This window comes from Plectrocnemia conspersa, unplaced genomic scaffold (genome assembly GCF_051122295.1).
Source record: "Plectrocnemia conspersa isolate PC_06_02 unplaced genomic scaffold, ASM5112229v1 ptg000002l, whole genome shotgun sequence".
Classification (NCBI taxonomy): Eukaryota; Metazoa; Arthropoda; class Insecta; order Trichoptera; family Polycentropodidae; genus Plectrocnemia; species Plectrocnemia conspersa.
This window is the reverse complement of record NW_028277166.1, coordinates 23947752-23965618: the sequence shown is the minus strand read 5'-3', so window position 1 is coordinate 23965618 and position 17867 is coordinate 23947752. Positions and strand designations below refer to the sequence as shown.

Genomic DNA, 17867 nt, shown 5'->3' with positions numbered 1-17867 from the left:
TTTCACTTCCAAGATATTCATTTGACTAACCTTTTTATATATTATATGAGGTAATCAATCAGAAGAATCGATTGACAAACGATGATTGATTGTGTTTGAATTTAGTGAATTTTGCTATACAGCTTAAAGATCTACAAAAATAATTGTTCATCATATGCTTAATGTAATTTAATGTACTATAAGAGTACTAAAATAAAATCAAAATATGTCAATGAACCTATTTGTTTCCATAGATCTTCACTCATATAAACATAAAATTAAAAACGTAACATTATACATACCCGTGTCTTAATACTGGGCCGTTTTGTGAAGGCTTGGAATATAAATTCAACAGGGATTTTGTGGAAAATCTACGAAAACAAACACAAACTAATGATAACTTAAAAAGTAAATAAAATCAAACGAGACTTACTCAGAATCGTTTATGCGAGCATCGTGAAAAATTAAAATAAAATCATATCATAACGAGACATCTATTGGATAAGATTAAAATTAATTTAATAAAATCATGCCAACACTGATGTTAAATCATAAACTGCATGCACACATGCGATTGAGTCGTTTAAAAAATATTAATAAATAAATCAAGCATTAACCTGTTGTTGGCAATGCCACCTTGTGTAGCATTGAAGTCTCCGGTGGAGCTCCATCGTTTGGTGAGACTACCGGAGCTGGGTGAGATTCCGCCCCCGCCGAAATTGCTTTGATTACTTGACGTCGAATTATTTCTCGACCTAAATGTTACACTTTTAGAGTAACCGGAGCTGATATGTACTAATACTACCAAGTTTTTCAAGAGCTAAGCCATTCAAAATGTGCTAATTGAAGATCATTTCTTTAAATACCTATGTGCTGATAATTGCGGTTGAGGTGTAGCACGGGGCGACGGTGACGGTGCTGGACTTAAACTAGAAGAACTATTTGGACTTTCGGACTGCAGCGAACCCGTTGATTGATAATGAACTCCTCTCCTGAAACATAACAAATTTTATTAATAACAACGCATTAAGCTCAGTCCACAATATGTAATAAAATTGCAAAAATTTACATAGTATGGACTTTCCAAACACACAAACAGTAAAATTTTTGGGAACATAATTTAAACAGTCGATGAAATGATGCCAGTTGTAGACTGTTCATTTTACTTAATGACAAAAATATGGACTAAGAAGAAGCTACCAGTTAAATAGTTATTAAATTCCCTGAATTACATAAGCATAAACTAATTTATGGTTGGTAGTCCTATTATGCTATTAAGGTATTAAATTGTTTTTAAAGATATTGGACCTATATATAAATATGATGAGGCACGAATTTAATTCAAAATTAATAATTCAATTATATTGACTATCTTGTATTTACCAGCACAAGATAGTGATTAAAAGGAACAAAAATTCACTTTAAAATGTGAGTGCTTCCCTCATGGTGAAATATATGAATCCATTTTAGTTACGCCTTGACAACCTTTGCATATTTTATTAACAATCAATGTCTTGTTTCTGCAGATTGTGTCCAAGGTAAGCCATTGTCTACATAAGCAATTTTAGCTAATGGTCTCTCATCTGTCTGTCAAATTTGGTTAACCTAGTTTGCTTTTAATTTAGAGTCTCTTTAGGTTGACCTTTGTCAAGAATAGAAGAATGCGTTACTTGCACTTTTAAGTCTTGGTATAACTTGCATCTTGAGTTTTTTAAGAATGACTATTCATTGTGTAATGGTCTAAGCATTATTGAACATTTATAAACAAGAGGTGAAGTCTGATGTTATGAAGTACTAAGTGTCCAAGAGAGCCATTCATATTATCTTTACATAAATAGATTAGAAAGTGGTTTTTCAGAATCTTACTCAACGTTAAAGCTTTCAAGATGAAGGTTGCCTATGTTTTGAGCAGGGTCCTAAAGTGTAACTATGCAAATGTGTATTGATATTGGTTAAAGTGTGTAGGATTTCATACAGTATACTATATATATATATACACATATATAGATGAACGTTAGATATAGATGAATCAGATTGCTTAGTAAAAGTCGCTGTGAAAGATCTTTAGTAGTATGTTAGAATATAATTTTTATACAATATGATTTTTGTTATATTATATATATACAATTATAATTATTAAATAAATAAATATAACACCTATTGCAGGCAGAAAGCTTAATCAAGTGCGTAAATAATTCTGTGCTCAAAGTTATTTACACACTTGTATCGTTATACATACTTGATGGAATGTTTAAAACTTGTATTGTTATACAAACAAGATGGAATGTTTAAAACAAACATTGCAATGATAATGCAGAAAAACATAAAGATATCTTTAATTTTTATTTTCTCACCGCTGTTGTAAAGATGAATTATTAGGCGTCCCGTGTACGGTAGTTCTTCGCGAAGGATCTCTGATTATCGAATGAGAAGTACTATCCGGCGATCTGTACGATGGCTGTCGCAACCTCAGGTTCTTTTCTTGTGAGGGCGTCGTTGCTAAAACAATCGAATTACAGTTACAATTCATAAGATTTTTAAAACTATCATCACCCACTCTACGGTTTGATCAGATATAAATAATTAGAGTAATTGATGGATAGAGTTCGGGCTTACATCTGGTGGGCGTGTTTGGAGTGTGTGTGCCGTTGCGAGGAGTTTCCAAGAGAGCCAATCTTCTAAGAGCGTCGGCCAGGGAAGATCTCAGGCAGAGGAGTTGCTCGCCCTGCTCGAGAGCCCTGCGCTCCAAGGCTCCAACGCGTGCTGCGAGGCAACCGCCTTCTGCTTCCAGCATCTCATCTGAAAGATAAATGGTTTATATATTAATAATATTATCGTTTTGAAAATATTTGTATGAGATGAATATATATTATGAAATTAGTTTTTTTATTTATAATTTTGGAATGAATTTAGAAGAATATTATTGCTATATTTATTAATTTGTGAAGCACAATTTCATTTTGTGTGAATTAATTAGTTATACTTTTAGGTACCAATAACTGAATATTTATATCTTTTAAAAATTATTAATGCCACAATAAATATCTCACTTCTTCAATATACCAAATATTCATATTTTTTTTTTTTATTATTTTATATGTATATTAAACTATCATAAAAACAAGTGAACTTTGATCGAGTGATTAAAAATGGCAACTATAAAAGAATAGCTACAATCTGTATTTAATTAGAAATATACAAACTCGTGTTCTTTGAAGATTTTTGAAGAAGTTATATCTAGTAAATTTACATTTAAGAACATCAATATGTTTACAGCTAAACTAATAATTTAAAATGGCAAAAATTAATTAATATCTGACTCAATAATTATGTATACTGGTCTTAAGGGTTTATATGTTAGATATAGCTATATTAAGCTTTGCATATAAACAATAATGTGTGTCTGTCTACATGATCTCGATACAAACCCACTATTTAACAGATTTTAATTAAATTTTGCATAGTTTTCCTTTAGGACCACGCCTAAAACATACGTGTTATTTTATATTTCATTGTTCAACCACACTCTTACTTAAATGTAATTGTATATTATATATAAAGTGTAAATTTCTCAATTTTAAACAATCATCAAATGTCGGTTTACTAATCTAAATTATATTTTGGATAGTTGCTCTTTAGGAGCATTCCTAAAACAAAGTTATTATTTTACTACTCATTATTCAACCACTCTCTTCTCCACATATACCTAAATGTATTATATATTACATTAAATGCTACCAGTTTATAAATTTTCTCAGTTGTACTCTTGAAATTAGTATAGTTACTTCATTTCACACTTCTTTTCTTGAACTAAATATGTATATTCTATACAATCCCACACCTTTATACTAATCTAAATCATATTTTAAAAAAATTGCTCAGTTGTATTCTAGGATCATGAAAAAATATATTTATCCCACTTCACATCACCCTTCTATGCTTAAAGAAACTCGTATATTATATAAAATCATACACCTTAATATTTACTAATATAAGTAAATCATATGTTTAACAATTCCTTTTTCCATATTTAAAGTCAGTTTAAAATTTTGCTAGGATGCATTTTAGGATGCTGAATAAATAATTTTTTCTTCCACATTAAAAGTCATCTGCATAAAATTTTATTCAGTTGCATTCTATGATTATAAAAAAAATGTACTAACCCCACTTCGTCCATCTTTAATATTTTGCCTAACACATAAGTATTCTCCTCTCACATTTTTAAACCACTCTTTCTAGCATATTAAAAGGCATATATTTAAAATTTTGCTCAGCTTCATTTTAGGATCTTAGAATATATATAGTCACCCAACTCCACCTCATCCTTTCCTGCCTATGCCAAATTTGTATGTCTATACAATCATATGAATAATTTGAATAAGAACCATACTTAAAACATAGGCATTCTTCAGCCACTTATGATCATGATCACTCCACCCTTTACTCTAAATTTTCTCAGTTGCACTTTAGGACCCTAAATAAAATATTATTACCACACATTAAATTTGATATACATTGTTACTTATGTGATGATATTTATTCATAAAAATATTTATTTCATTTGTTTATATATTTCATTTATTCATGGGGTGTTTACTGTTCTGACACCAACGCTCACTCGCTGCCGCTCGTTCGCACCTAACCTATTTAATTTAAAACGCAGCATGTGAGCGTTGGTCAGAATGTATATAAATAATAAAAAAATGCATAAGCAAATGAATAAATACTTTTTTAGAATAGATTTGACCTCCGATAACAGGAAAGTACAAATAATGATTATTTTATAGAGCAGCAATTCATTAGTTATAAAATCGATTTATTAGAACAAAACTTCACTGTTAATTTGAATGAATTCAATACGTTGTAACATATTCGTTACGTTTGAGACAAGATATTTTAATTTAAGGATAAGTATTTTTTTATTTGATTTAAATTATTATGAGGTTAGGTTTGACTGGATATGAACTTATTAAATTTTAATACAAATAATACGTCTCTGCAATATTTACTCACAGTGAAATTTATACAGGGGTTGCCAATTATTATTTATTAAATTAATTAATACTGATTATCAAATTACTTTTCACCGAACACATACACATTTTATTCACAAAATGGGCATTCCTCAGCGTCTGTTTGTACAAGCTCATCTCCGTGCGTACATCGCAGGGTTGTCGAAATTAAATCACATTTTAAAAAATATTATTATATTATGCACAATGTATATTGTTGTTAATACGCGCCGGTTGAACGGGTCGATACGGAACGCAGCGCCCGAAAATCGCGCACATCTCCATCGGGACGAGGAGCCGACGGGAAAACCGGTCGGCCAGAGCCGGTCTGAAGCGAGCGTCGGGAAAACCGGCGAAAAACCGGCACATGTCCGCGCTCCGCGTCCGTCCGGGAGCGACTCCGGGCTGGCCTTTGGCATTTGGGGCGAGCGGATCTTAACCTTGGCGCCCTCCTTCCTCGAAATCTATACGCACACATCTCTGTTTCGATGTGGCACGCAAAAAGTGCACTATATTCACGATACGGCTACTTAGAAAATAAGGGAAAGGGAGGGGGTCATTAACACGGATCAAAATAAGACACATCAGCCTCCCTTAAATTTATAAAAAATGTGTTAGTGAGCGTATGGGTGAGTAATTTAAATTTATTACGTAAACGTCGGAGAACGCATATTTGCGTCATTCGTTTTAAAAAGCTTATAAATATAAGTTAAACGAATTAAGTCGTAAATTTTTATTAAAATAAAATTGTGTTACGGTGTATATTCATATATTTTTTTTAAATTGTGTTTTCCTAATTCTCAAACTGTGCTATGCATATTGTATAATAATAAAAAAAGTTTTTCAAAATTTTATATAACAATATAAAAACAATTTACATAAAATATTTGAAGTAAAGAAAATAATAAAAGGTTTTGGTTGACTTTAAATACAGAATCTTAACAATTTTATATATTAATACTAATTAAGCACACTTTTCACAAACTAAAACAAAATATGTGGAAAAGGAGTGATTGAATAATAAGAGGTGATATATTTTAAGCATGATCCTAAAGAGTAACTATGTAAAATTTGATTTAGATTGGTTATAGATTGGTCAATATAATATATAAATTTAGGCGGAGAAGGGTGAGGTGAAGTTAGGTGATTATATTTTATTCTGAGTTCTGGAGTGCAATTGAGCAAAACGGAACGTATTCAATTTTCTTTGGTTATATTCAAAAGATAAACAAGCTCAAATGTTGATTAGAATTTTATGTTTTATTGACAATAAAGTCCACTATAATATTTAATACTCTCTCTTTATTGATTAGAATAATATTATAGTGAAAAATAGATAAATTTTATAGAAAATAGAATAGAAAATTTTTATACCTAATTAATTTTATAAAACATATCGATATTAATTGTTCAAAATTTTTTTTTCTTAAGTTGTAGTTTTACAATATAGCAATAAATTTTACCTGGATTTATTTGTGAAATATTTGGTCTCTTTAATTTTTATTAATGGTTTTTTTAGAACGCAATAAATAATCTTTTTTTTCTTTAAAAATATACTACTTAATACATTTAAATATGTTTATAGTTGAGTTTTTGCTATAAAGTGTAATTAAAAACTATTTTTTTATATTTTGTCAAAGGAAAAGAGTTTCAAAACGAAACATAAAAATCGAGACTGAAATTAGTTTGTAAATTAACAAATAAATCTGTATGGCTAAAAAAGTGCAAAATTATTTTTACAGTGTAAATACACTTGCAAAGCTTCTGTAAGAATTTTCTATTTTTTTTTTACTTGAACAGAACAGTAAGAAAATTGGGTTAGATATTTTTCTGCTTTGTAAATTTTATTTATTTTTAGTCCAAAATTAAATATTGACAAGTTTGTTTTTTTCTTCAAAGAAGCACATTAAATATTTGATAATGTAAAAAGTATGTTTAACACACGAGCATTATATTTTTGCCCTTGAATATTGTTTATCCTCTATTCTGTAAAGTTAGTAAAACAGAACAGGCTGTTTTGTATGTCTGTCCCAAGAATTATTCCCAAACGGTGAACAGTAGCTACGTGACATTTGCGCATGTCATTCTGTTTCCATTTCTTTGTCAATTGTGCTATTTTCAGCTTTTGAGTTGGGAGTTGAACTGAACAGCGACGTGATGACGATCGATTACTTGCTACTACAGTACACGAATACAAAATACTAAAAATATTATATACTATATATAGCCAAGTATTAAAATAAATTTTTATACATACAATGAATAAAATTAATTATAAAGAATAAATAATTAGCTAGTACTATATAAAATTCATTATATACATTTATATATATAGTTTCTAGCATTAGAATTATTTGCTCTGACTTGGTATAGTTACTTTTTACGACTCCATTCAAAACATATGTTTACTATTTTATGAGGATTGATACGGTTGTCAGGTATTGTTCTATGCTAGCGCAGTAGAACTGAGTCGGCAGTCGAGGAGAGATTATATTGGATGCGTAACGAAAGAGCATCTTCCACCGGTCCGCGCCTCACCGATCAACGTACAATAGAAAAATTAATTTGAGGCGTCTAATAACCCGCCAAAGCATATATTTCAATTGTACTTTAAGACTATAATAAGAAATATGTAATCACTCCCTAGACTACATTTTTCATATTACTAATGTTGTGCTCTAATACATAGCATTCGATTTTTTTATATATATTGTTTTGCATTTTTCTTACGTCACTTTTATGTTAAGTAAGGGCATATTTGTGTACTCTTTCTGAAGAACCGCCTTCCCATCTAAGTTTAAATGTATTTGTAAAACTATTTTTTTTATTAAAACTGAATTGCTCGGAATTTATAATTAAGTATATCTAATTATGTAAAGCTTTATTAAAAATATTAATAATAATAATAATCATTATTTTATTTATATGTATTTTAAAAATACTCTACCAGTATTGAAAGTACTACCATAAAGTAAAATTGAATGCCATGAAATTAAATCAAATACAAATAATAACTACAAAAAGTAGTCTTGTTATATGGACATATTCTTTTTTAAGATTAATTTATTACATGATGCTGCTGTTTATGTTCAAGAAAAATATCCTATACAATATTAAAACTCATCCTTTCTTTCTCATAATAAATTTTATTTTATAATTTAATGTATCAATCTACAAATAAAAATATAATACAATTTCTTGAAAAAGAGAAAATTCAGTTAAAATAATTGCACAAATATATTAATAACCACATGGAGTAAAACTTTATAATTTTACTAGAAGTTTTAGTTTTAAGTTTTAAATCGGGTTTTTACTTACAGTGTTTTTTTTGGTCAAATAATGTATAGTAGTTTTTGAACTATTTTCTATTGCGACTTATAAGTAGTAGGATTTCTATTGATTATTTTATGAATACCATAATTTACGTGTACGTGCACCGTACCACATTCAAGCTGAAATCTGGCAATATTTTTTCCAAAACTAATCATTGTTGTTCTCTAGTTTAATACCACTTATATGAAATTCTATATTATACTCACGCCAAGCAGCATACACGTCTCCCATGGTGTCTGGTGGACTACCCTGCGATGGTGAAGGCTCACGGCTCGTCACAGAGCCACTGGAACTTCCACCGTTCATGATTTTTGTTTTCGTCACAAACACATTATCTATATTATGATAGTTGAATAAAAATGTATCAATTTAAAACCAATCTAATAGAATAGAGAGGAAAAAGAAGCACACTCGTATATTATAATGAAGCAATTGGAAGCTTGCGTCGATATAACACACAAGTGTAAAAAAGGGCAAAGGGTAGTTTATTGTCCAACAGACGGAAAAAAAGTGTTTGGCGAGGTCGGGTTTGCGCATTACGCTAATCGAATTTACATTGCCTCATTACGCTGCGATCGCAGGGGTGGTCAACCTTGAGCGAGATGAAAGCCTCTAAAGGCGTGAATACTCAACGAAGTACCTTTAGCTTAATATTAGATTAAATGCTTATTTGCGAGAAACTTTGATGTTGTAATGATATATTTATGTGTAGCTAAATAAAATTATACTGACATAAAAGAGCATAAAAATTATCACAAAAATATAGTCTGAATACTGAAACTAATATAGTTTAAAATATACATTTATTTTTATGGACTGTATTGCGTGATTCGTATACGCCGAGTTCAATTCCCCCAGAGAAATATATAATATCATATCAAACAATATACTATCTAAAGTCCTGGCTTAATATAAATATTTTTTTATATAATAATTTCATAAAAATTACTGTATATTTTAAAGAAAATCATTAGCAATAATCATAATATTTGAATCGTAACAATTTTGCATGGAAAATACCATCATTGGCGTCATTTCAACTGAACCAAAAATCGTTCTGAAACATAGTTATATAATATCATATATACATATGTATCTATTCAAACGACATTAATTATGAACGCTTAAACAATAGTGATATCTTACGAATAATACTAATTCAATTAAAATATAATGATTGTAATCAAATATTGGCAACCAGCAATATAAATAGATCAAACATAATACAATGAACACATGGCCTTCCACTCCCTAAATGATGGCATTAAAATAATGACGTCATATTGTATGTTGAATAAAATAACAACGCTCAATTAACGCGTCCTTATATAGTTTTTTTTTATACAAAATTATCAGAAGAGAGCAAATTGAGGTAATGTTTGCTTAAGAAATTAACACAATAAGAAACTCAACCTCAAACGTGCGCTAAAAACGATGTCATATTATATTTTGTGTATAAATGAGTTTTCATATTTTTTCTTAGATCTATTTTTTTTATGGTTTTGAAAAGTTGATATTAAAAATGTTAAAATTATATAATGTATATGGTGTGAATGAGAGAAAGTAAAATTGCAAATCAGAAGTAAAGTTATTGGTATTCGACACTGTTTTCTTCGACACTGTATTATTTAAAAATATATTTCGCTAGGAGCTCAAAAAAAATGTGTTTAAAATTTGCAGTATTTTTATGTTTTATATAAAAACTATTTTATTAAAAGAAAATGGAAATTTTAGTAACGATTTAGGGGTTAATTGAATTTGATAGGAACCCTTTCAGAATAATTTTTGTTGAAATTTTCTATTTAACTGTACAGAAAATTCGCACAAAGAATTGTACGTATGACTTAAAAACTGTGCATGTACAAATCTGATGACAAAAGAGTTTTTAAAACACAGATTTTTGTAGGAATTTTTATCGCCAAAAAATATGTTTGTCCTTCTTTGATAATTCATTATTATTATATAAAGCCTAAAAGTCAGCTTTAGAGCAATTGTATATGTACAATCTATATTTTTAAAGAAAAAGTTTTTAAAAATCCATAAATTTGATGTATTTTTTTCAAAACTACAATTAAAAATATCTAAAAAGCAGGATCTAATATGGAAAATGTTTTTAATTTAAAACAAAGAAAAACGTTTTTTTGTACTTAATTTATAAAGCAAATTTTAGTTTTTCTCTAAAGATTTCGTCGATTTTACTTAGTGAGTTTTAAAGGCAATCTTTACATGTTACACTGTAAAAAAACATTTTTATTATTAAAATAAATTTAAATATATTCAATAAATTTAAAACTTAGTTTTAAATTGATTGAATATATACCTTAAAAAAATATTCTTTATTAATGTGCAAGTAAAAGTCGAAATATTATAATTTTTTTTCTGTTTTACTTAAAAAATATTACCTAAATGTATTTAATATATAAATTGAACCCTTCATTATTAATATAATAGAAAAAAAAATTAATACACTTAAATAATATTGCAGCTTATTTAATAAAAATGTAAGTAAAAATATTTTTTAGTATTTTGACAAAAATAGTAAAAAATATTTTTACTATTTTTGACAAAATACATTTTCGACGAAATTTACAATTTTTTTTGTACAAACAAAATTTATAAAATCAGACCTTAAGGAAAAATTAGAATATACCTTTACGCATTAATAAATAATTTTTTTAATTTTTTGCAATGTTTTGTAGCAGTTTTTGCTCTACTTAAAAATATATTACCTTTAATTACAATGTTTAAAAATGAATAATAAAATAAAGAAATATAAACAAATTTTTTTTTAGCATTTTGTCAAAAATATTTCTTAAAATCGACGAATCATAAATTTTTTTTGTACAAACAAAATTTATAAAATCAGAGATAGAATATAATTTTACGCATAAATCAATATTTTTATTTAAATTTTTGCAAAATTTTGTAGCAGTTTTTGCTCTACTTAAAAATATATTACCACAAGTTCAAAGTTTACAACAAAGCCAATGTAAGCAAAATGTATTTAATATTTAAATTAAAAATCTTTTACATAATAAAAATGCAATTCAAATATTTTTTAACATTGCCAAATCAATTTTTTTTCTGGCATGTACAAAAACTATATAATATGTAAGACAGAAAAAAAGAAAAATCAAATTTGTACAAGTAAAATCAACGAAATCTATCAAATGAGATCATTAAGAAAAAATAAAATATAGTTTTAAAAAATTATATTTTTGCAAAATTTTATAACAGTCGACTTTTTAAAGCAATTTTTTTGTTTTATTAAAATATGTATTACCTTAAGCTTAAAACATAGCTTTATATGTATTTGATATATAAATATATTCTTTCATAATTAAGATAAGACAGAAAATATATTACATAATAAAGATGAAATTAAAAATATCTTTCTATTTTGTCAAAATCAATCAAAGCTGACAAATTGTAGCTTTTTCTGGCATGTACAAAAGCTGTATATGGTAGACAAATCTAATTACAAAAATATTCTTCCCCAAAAAAATTATTACAAATTTCTCTACCGTTTTTTTTTAAATTTAAAATTCGTTATTATAATTTAGAACTCTTAATTCGTATTCAGATTAATGAAATATGAGCTTTTAATCATAATCTACGTTATTTAAAGCAAAATTAATTTTTCCGAAAATTAAAAAAAAATAAAATTGCCAGTACCTAAAAAACAAGATCTTATACCGAAAGATAAATTTATTTTAAAAAAAAAAATCAAGTTACCATTTCGTAAAAAATACATAAGATTTTGTGTGTAGCAAACATTTTAGGGTTTTTCACATTAAATAAATAATAATTATTACTACAGCTAAAAACAACAACCTCAAATAAATTTATTAAATAAATTGAAATTTTTATAATGAAAAATTAAGATGCAATAATAAATCGTCTCTAAAATCAATTAATTTTACCCATTTATTTAAAAGCAAAATTTATGAAATGTAAAATACGAGAACTAATAGGTTAGAACAAATATAATTTTGCTATCTTTTTGCAATCTAATACAAAAATTTTACTAAAAAAATAAATTAAAATATAAACATGACTTTAAAGCTTAGAACTTGAAGGTAATTAAGTTTATATTATTTAACACATTATATTTTAATTATTACCATTTTACTTTCTAAAAAATGTATAGCTAGAACATAAAACCTCAAATTTCCCATAGTTTCAAAGCAATTAAGTATGTACTATGCTTGTTAAATATATTAATATTTTGGGTAAAGAAAAAATATTATAATAAGTTATTAGTGCAAAAGTAGTATTATATTCTTATAATAAAATATAATTATGTTACTAGGAATCGAACCCGTCACTTTCGGGTTATGATACCGTTCTTAACAAATTGTTTTTCCGGTCATTAAATTAAATTGCAAGCGTTGTTAGACAAACACTCACAGGAGTTTTAGGAGTCGCTCAACGAACCGCCTTAAATTATTAGGACACGAGAAAAATAATAGCAAAATACATAAATTTATTTGTACACCCATTTTATTTATATCACACAATGCGGATGTTTTTATGATATTAGATCGATAATTTACAATCGGATAAGACGTGTGAAAAAATAAACGTTTGCGTATTAGTCCCGGATTGGATATTTAGGGATCTACTAATAGGGTACGTTTTGTATAAAAGAACCACTAGAGAACCGGTCTCTCGAATTGAGGTTACGTTTACGTCAAAGTCGGCACGGTTGAAGTGCTGGTTGCTTTTCCGGCGTCAGCTGACCGAGGCGGCCGGCGCCACACTGAATTATCAATCGGGGATGGCGTCGCGCCGGCGCCTTGGGGGCGTAGCGCCCCCCCTAGGCTTGCCGCCAAAACTAACCCCTCTAGTATAAAGCCGGTCGCGAACCCAGTGAACTCGATTTGTTACGAGGGATGCTGGATAAGATGTGGGGAAGGGGGTTAATGGCTGAGCGTGCAGGAATTCAGGAAAAAGTTCATAGGATATTTTTGGAATTCTAGAGACATATTAAAGTCGTGATAACAAGCTTAAAAATAACACTGTACAATAAGGCTTCTAAAAATATGACAACAAACTACTGGAAATATCATATCAAATATTTATGCTTCTATCATGTGACATGATGAAAATAAAATTGCAAATGTTCGTTTATACAATAGTATAAGAATAATTTTGAGATTTTTTTATATATTTTTATAATTAAAAAAATTGTTGCGATAAAATTAGTTGCAAAAGACTGGTTAAAAGAGTATCATAAAACTTATTATATATTTATATTTGCGTATTTATATTTATATTTTTTATTATCGGCGTTATACAAACAATATTACATATCATTATTGAGCGGTATCCATTAACAGTTTCAAAAGCAATTGTAAGCAAATGAATTCTAAAATATCTTCGTTGTAAATAAAGCCCACAACGAAATTACGCAGTAAGATAGTCTAGCTTAATCTTCATTAGACAATATCAATAAGTATGTTTCGTCATACAAACGTTGAATTTTTTAAGGGCATATAAGCCCAGACACATCCGTACTAAATCAGTATTTTTAGGAACTTTATCCAAAGATACCACTTTGCTTCATGCTTGCTTGGAATAAACAAGAGTACAATTTCTCACCAAGCGGAGCTACGCTGAGACGATCCTTAAAAGACCGAGTTCCACTTAGACCAGGTCCAGTTAAGCAGTCACACGGATCCAAGAGTTCAACTCAATCTTGATGACTTGCACTTGAGTCTACATGCACAAATCATTCGGAAAATTTTAAGGTTGTTGTGATTTAAAAATACTAGGTAACGCATATCTTGTTTTATGAGCTGATCAAAAGTTCCTGCTTTTAAGCATGTTTGTAACTAATAAGTACGGATGCAAAACGAGCTAACGCATTGTCAATTATCTAAAAATACGTTTTAAAAGTGTTTTCACTGGTCCTTCGATCCCCAATAAGAAGACATTTTTGCGAGGGTCAAAGTTATACGCGAAAAAATAATAACATCTGACTTCTCCCCGATGCAAAAAATTTAACAAAACCTTACAATATTGTTATAAAATATCTTACAACAATAGACTTTATACATCAGTCAGTAATTTGAGAATTGAATGTAATTTCTAATTAGAAAATTCAATAGTAATGTAAGTCGCTATCTTTACCAATTATGTATAAAATTATTTTTAAGTTCATAGCATACAAAGTGCTTTAGAAAGTACAATCAATGATACAGTATATAATTTTACTTATATTTTTTGTGGAAAAATTGGTGCAATGCGTAATTGAAAGGCTAACATATTTGGGAATCGATTTTATGAATTACTATTATTATTAGTACGTTGTGTATAAGCTTATAATTCAAATCAAATTAGTTAAATACGTTAATGTATCAATGTTTTGTGTTTTATGATTAATTAAACAAGCAAATATTTTATTTGTCAAAAAGTATGAGAAATAAAATGATTACTTAAGATTTTTTCACATATGTAGATAGGTGTATTAATGCATTGTAATTAATAATATGAATTATTATATATACATATACATATATAGGTGCTAGTGACATAATGTGTTTCTTACACTGTTGAGAATTTTATATGATTTATTATATATGTATTAAAACATACCATTGCACTTTAAAAAAATATATTTTATTGCATAATATCATAGTAGTAAAGTTCTACATAATAGTTACAAATATATTATGTAAAAAGCATTTCAATGCCATCATAAACATTGTTTCGCAACATCAAAAAAATAATGGCGATCGTTTTTCCTAGTAGAAAAGAAAAGGGCGCCATTTAATCGCCGCAAGGGGATGTTTTTATTTTATGTCTCTCCCTTGGCGCCAGTATGCCTAATGCACTTTTTTGCAAATATTTGCCAAGAAGAAATTTACGAGTAAATTATTGTATGATATAACACAGATAATATTTCAGCTAATGGAAAAGAGATGAACGAACTCTTGTGAACCTTGCGTAGACAACTAGAAACTACAGTCTGTCTATAAATACCCCAGTAAGGGTTGTTTTTGAAAGTTAGAAATTGACAACGGGGGCATTCAACTCTTCGTTTCGCGATTGTGGTTTGACACGCGGGAAAATATTGCGAAAACAGAGAAAGGAGTAGCCTCGCAGAAAATTGAGCATACGTCTGCGAAAAGGCTTTTTCAAAGTTCTCAAGCGTGATGTGGCATGTGAAAGGGCTTGGGGGAAGATTGCTCATTTGAAGATTAAAAAAAGCATTTTGAAAGATTGCTTTTAATTAAAAAGTCTACATAAATTAATATGTACTATAACTATGAATTTATGGTTGAACTGTTTCCATTGAATACATAATTAACAAAGCTTCCATTGAAAACATCAACGAGTTGAAAGGGTCAAACGATAAATTTACCCTAAGCGTAAAGAGAGGGCGGTTAGAAGGTAAACAACCCTCGATAGTTAGTTTGTGAAATATATTTAAAAGATTAAGACATTAACGAAAATTTATATCAAAAAATAAGGTTAACGCATTTAAAAGTAAACTAGTAGCATTTAATTTGATAATAGCGATACATATATTTAACACAAATAGAGGTGTGATTAGTTAAAGAGAGACATTATTTTTATATTGTATTTACAAGCGTGTACGGTGAAAACTTTTCCCTTTCGCTCGCTCACATGTTAAGTGAAGAATAGGGCGTGCGGCCGCGCGCCCTTGTCTCTCACTCATTCTCGTCACTTAACACGCGAGCGAGCGAAAGGGAAAGTATCTTACCGCACGCGTCTGAGTACATATGCACATTTAACATCTATACAATTAACAAACGATTAAGTTTTAAGCAACAAATTAAAAATTAATCCAAAGGCAGCAAGAAGATTAGCTCGATAGTTTTTCAATATAAAGTCTTGTCCTCTTGAACTACACCTTATATGATCACTGTTGAGAATTTTCACATTCTTGAAAGTAATCTCGTAATATGGCTTTCCAAAAATTTATGAAAGAATTGCGATAACGTCCCTCGAAAACTATTTTCGGTATACCCTATCGCCCGTGCGGTCTAGTTCCTGGTGAAACATTTGTCGAACACACAGTAAATTTTGTCATATAAAGTGGTAAGGGTTTCGTCCAGTTGTCGCACTCATAGACTTGCGTCCAATTGCATTTCACCAACATGCTAATAATTAGGTCAAAATTAATATTTTTTAATATACATCCGCGCTTCGATAATTAATGGAATGCAATTATCGTTAAATGTAAATTTCAACTTAATTACTAGAGCTGGGTGATATTTTATTATATAATAAATATTATTATTATAATATGTTTAAATGATTATATTAAATGATTTTTAATTAAATTAAGAGTATGAATTATTTTACAGACTTTAAAAAACATAAGAAAAAAAAATATTTATACTAAATTTAATTTAAAATATTCGACCAATAAAGTGTGAGTGCATAAAATATTTTTATGGTCTAAAATAGCTTTACTAATGTTTTATATGAATATTATGTAAAAAAGAAAATTCAAAAAAGTATTTTTACAATATTTTTTCATGAAATGAATAGTCAACAACTACTAAGTATGTAGTGAAACACCAGACTGAAATCAAATTCTGTAAATAAGTGACTATTTTATTACATATAACATTCAATAGATGTCATTATACACAATCTAACTCAATTTTATTTTAAGTATACATTTGTGAGATTAGGAAAAACTAAGAGAACTTATTCTGTGATAATCGATCAAAATTGTACTAGGGTTCATATGGAATTCCAACCTAGGTCTTTTATGTATTAGTCGTCGACTTATACATAGCACTGTTCTATAGCATAATTGTGACTCTTTTCTAAAGAAAAGTCTTGTGCACAAGGAGAAGATTATGTAGTACTTACATACAAAAATGGTATTAAATTCCATCCAAATTATCCAAACATCTCATATTAATTTGTCTTGCGTAATAATTAATATAATTGAACCTGTTACCCTCTTAATCTGTAAGCTGTCTGTTTTAATTGAGTTCAATTATGGTGTTATAATTGAGACATTGAGAAAATAAACTTTAAGCCGTTATTAATAACTGAATGGTCATACTGTAAAATTACTGCTCGGTGAAGTATATGACGATATTTCAATTTAATCATATTTTTATAAATAGAAAACGTTTAGTTTTTTAGGTTTAAAGGCATGGCTTCCGTTTTATCGAACGGTAAAAAATATACACAATCACCAGGGGGAAGCTTTATTACCTGGGCACATCCGGAAGCAGGTGTTCCCAAGCAACAATACAAAATTCCAGCTGAGTTGAACTGTATCAAATATTAAACTGTTCTAAAAATTCAACGTACGTTTCACTTTAGATTTTCATTCGATATAGTAGCGTGATTAGAATTCTAGACACAACACGACACGAAACACATACAGCAGAAGGTTTTAGATGTCGTTTTCTAGCAGAATTTATAGAAATAAGTTAAATGTTAAATTTATGGGGGACAAATATTGATTTTTAACTATTCCGGAAACGCATAAAGTTGACTAACGAGTGATTAAAATGTCGTTGTAAAAAAATGTTAGATATGTTA

The 17867-nt window shown here is 28.7% G+C and overlaps 1 protein-coding gene across 5 annotated transcripts in view; it reads right to left on the bottom strand.

Annotated features, from left to right (window-relative positions):
- The window catches only part of LOC148238107 (echinoderm microtubule-associated protein-like 1), a 74873-nt gene that overhangs the window by 12351 nt on the left and 44655 nt on the right, over positions 1-17867 (bottom strand). The window contains exons 1-7 of one of the 5 annotated variants that reach the window (XM_088205796.1): positions 13017-13088; positions 8531-8659; positions 2596-2778; positions 2334-2478; positions 846-971; positions 597-734; positions 282-350 (exon numbers count right to left, since the gene is read on the bottom strand). In XM_088205796.1, coding sequence (XP_088061922.1) covers positions 282-350; positions 597-734; positions 846-971; positions 2334-2478; positions 2596-2778; positions 8531-8630 — 761 coding nt within the window. In that variant the 5' untranslated portion in view covers positions 8631-8659; positions 13017-13088. Of the gene's footprint in view, positions 1-281; positions 351-596; positions 735-845; positions 972-2333; positions 2479-2595; positions 2779-8530; positions 8673-13010; positions 13089-17867 lie in introns of those variants that run through there. The other 4 variants (XM_088205797.1, XM_088205798.1, XM_088205800.1 and 1 more) reach the window with 4 other exon arrangements.